The 3,787-nt window shown below is 32.1% G+C and overlaps 1 protein-coding gene across 1 annotated transcript in view; it reads right to left on the minus strand.

Annotated features, from left to right (window-relative positions):
* Nucleotides 1-740: 740 nt before the first annotated feature.
* LOC101845100 overlaps nt 741-3,787 on the minus strand; it is a gene marked incomplete in the record, with an annotated part of 33,718 nt that continues 30,671 nt past the window's right edge. The window contains 2 exon segments of the mRNA XM_005099653.3: nt 741-2,367; nt 3,385-3,485. Of these exon segments, the coding sequence (XP_005099710.2) occupies nt 3,394-3,485 (92 nt within the window).

The following is a 3,787-nucleotide window of genomic DNA, read 5'->3' on the forward strand; positions in this document are numbered from 1 at the left end:
TGATTAGAGGTTTAGCCCTCTAAGAAGATTCCCCTTTAGGTGACAACAAAAGTTTCGGAACGACCGAAAAAAGCTGTGTTTTCTTATTAAATCTCGACTGCTCTTTGCAAAATTTCGGATGTAGTATTCTTTCATTCATTTATTAAGTTATTTTTGTTTTCTATTACCTACTTCATACATAAGTTATACAGAAAATTAGTTTTATTTACTAGATTTCTATATTATGTTCTCAATAGGTATCAACTGAATCTTTAAAATATACATAAAATAAGTAAGAATTGCTTGACATACAAAAGAACATTTTTTTCAAGAAGAAAAAATATAATTTAAATAAAAATAACTTTTTACACCCACTGAAAAAAACCCATTAACATAATCTAAGACTGGCCTCCCCACTTTTACTACAAGTCAAAACAGAAAAACACACAAATGCGTGCACACAGTCACACAGGTAAAACTGAAACGCAGTTTCTGGAACCTATTTACATGTATTTCAATTTCTATGAAGAAGATCTAAATGACTGAAAGATAAATAAATAATGTTATGAAACAATCATTTTAGTTTAAACCTAAAGTTTGTATATAAGGATATGTGTATATATATATATATATATATATATATATATATATATATATATATATATATATATATATATTTCATTTTGAAACTAAGTTTTATGTAAATCTGTTCATTCTATTTAAAGAATATCTACATAAAATCTTATCCTACATCAATTTTATTTTTTTCGCAAAGTAGAATATGGATAGGCCTATCTGTTCAATCTTTATAAAGCTGATCTACTAAAAAAAATATTTACCATACAAATATTTTGCATTTTAATTAAGGTATATGAAATTCTACCAACTCTTTACACACACAAAAATATATATACAAATGTTAACAAATATTTTATTTTTTGGGGATAAAAAATGAAGTTTTATAAAAAAATGTCTTCACGGTTTATATAGAAGACCTATGTAAAAATGTTCTCTGACAAGGAATCGCTACCTTAGAACTACATGTATAGAGTTCTATCTGACACTTTTTGTCGTTTTGAGTTAATAAGACCACGAGAACAAAAACCAAAGTAATTTTCTGTCTGCTCCATTAAAATCGTAACATTTTTCGAAGCTGCTATCATGATACTATTCAAAGAATTGCATTCGAAGAGTGAAGCGTGATACGATTTGAAACGCAATATCTTTGACGTCAGATTTCTCAAAAACTAAGTACTGAGCAGATAGACCTTTGTAATCCTGAGGCACTGTGGGGTGTCTAGGGCATGTGAACAGGCAAACATGTTATAATGATTTTAGTATTAGATCTACATTCTTAGAAAGCAAAAGTGATTTTAAGTGATCAAGCAGTGCAGTACCGAAAAGAATAATCAATTAGGTGTGTTTTTAAATAAACATTGCTCAGCCAGAACATTTTCGGCGAATCTGAGGTTTGGTTTTAAGATGGCTACGGCATACATTTGAAGTGGACCTCTGCAAGATTCCATCAAACTTTGGTGAGTACCTCCTAATCTATGGTACTTAAAATGTTTCAAAGTGAGCATTAGTTTCTTGGATAGTCAGATGAATTCATGTAATTGAAAGAAAATATTATGTAAGATAAGGTTTTGACAGGAGATGCTTTAGTCACCCCACCTAGTATCCATTGACACTGTCGGGGTGACTAAGGCACCATGAGCTGGTGCCTGTATTTGGACTCAGAAAGTGCTATTTTGCGATTTTTATACATACAATTTGTAATTTGTTCTTTTCCAACATATCAGGGTCTTATATGTAACATAATACACTTATTATGTGTTTGCTTTTCAGTTCAGGGTCGAAAACGGGCTGAAAGCCTACGTATTTGTTAATTATGACTACAGATTTCGCCATACCTATTTGGTTACGGTACCGGTACTTGTTCAAACATCAGTAAACCTTGTCGCATTAACAAATTGAAACCAGTGACTTGGCAAGTTGTAATGAATATTGAAGAAAATATTTTTTTGACCTGCGGTACCCAGTCATCACAATAATATGTTTTTGAGTATAGTTGTTTTTTTGGTGGGTAGGAAGGGGATATTTTTCCCAGGCCGATTATACATTGAACTAACAACACACCACAGAGCTACAAACCGAAGCCTGGTGGCATAAGTATACGCCAGAACTTCTGATGATGTAGATCTACTCTGAAAAGCACGTGACAAATATCCCGTTGAGAATCTTCCCATTCGCAGAGAGAGAAAGCTAATAATGCTGGTACCAGAATCAATATTTCTATTTCGGAGACATCCTCGAATCTTGAAATGCGATTTGGTGATCCGGCTGCACCTTCAGAGAAACCTCGTCGCAAAAGGTTGGATGTGGTTCCTGTGGGGAAGATTGGTGAGGATCGTAAAGTAAGGCTGTCAGCATTTTTAAGTTACGAAGGCAAACGGGAAGAACCATATTATTATGAAGAGATTCTAGAACGGGAATTTGTCTCCTCAAACTTTGAGTCTGAGACTGACGTTAAAAATCAGAGACAAGCCACTTTGAAGACTTTGTTGTGCCAAATTCTAAAGATACCTTTAGAACTGTAGACTAGGTCTGGCACGGTACCTGTACATCTACATTAAACAACGTTATGTTTGTATTGTTTGTTATTCCTAATCATGGGGACACATAGCAACTTTTATTCGTTAAAATCGATAAGTAATTACTGGTATTTCTAAAGAAATATTTATCAATTTGAAGTAATGTTATTAACATATTGGAGAACTGTTTTACATCTTTCAAGATAAGGAATTGCGAGCTTAGAAAATTAGCATCCCAAAAAACTTTCCCCAAAAATCAAATTTATTTCAAAATTTAGTCATAAAACACAATGTATTCAATATTTTAAATAAATGTTTCATTATACAATTGAAAACGGGTATTTGGATGACACTTTCTGCAAATTTGAAGTAAATCGACTGATAAACTTCAGAGTAGTCCAGAAAAGTGTGTTAACTTTAAAAAATGATGTTTTGAAAAAAATATGATTAAAAGATAACAAGAAACATAAAATTGTTAATATACGATAATAATTTTTGTACGCAAGGGATGGTTGCATACAAGCAACTGGTGTACCAAATTTCATGCAAATACAACAATTTATTATTGAATTTTAATTTTCTAAATGTTGTTAATGCACCACGTCAAGTTTCGATCTTCTTATCAGTTGCGCGTCAAAACAGCCTTTGACCCCTAACCTTAAACTGTGATGCAAAGATATTTATGAAGATAATTAAGAATTATCGAACTATTAAACGATAGGCTCTACTTCTTCATTGATCTACAATTAACAAAATAGGCAGGTGCTGTGGACATATCAATGTAAGAAAAAACGTGCGATTTCTTCCTTACTTTCTGCGATTAATGTGGCGCTTGGTTTACCACTGACTGTACACAATTGTCATCAGCAATAGGTGGCTCTTCTTTACCTGGCTTGTCTTCTTTACCTGGAGGTAAAAAAATAAATGAGTGCTTACGCTGTTCAGAGAAAGTATACTATGATTTTTTGTTTATTTCGATGATGGTGTAAAACATCTGCATATTTTTTTATTTTAAAAAAAAATGTTTTGACTTATTGAATCACGACCAGTGTACAACAATTTCGGTTATTGGAAACATAAAATGCGAGCTTTATTTTTAGAGATATACATGTATATTAGTAACATTATGCTTATTTATTAAGAAGAAGAAGAAGAAGAAGAAGAAGAAGAAGAAGAAGAAGAAGAAGAAGAAGAAGAAGAAGAAGAAGATGGTT

Source organism: Aplysia californica, unplaced genomic scaffold, assembly GCF_000002075.1.
Source record: "Aplysia californica isolate F4 #8 unplaced genomic scaffold, AplCal3.0 scaffold00221, whole genome shotgun sequence".
In the NCBI taxonomy this organism is placed as follows: domain Eukaryota; kingdom Metazoa; phylum Mollusca; class Gastropoda; order Aplysiida; family Aplysiidae; genus Aplysia; species Aplysia californica.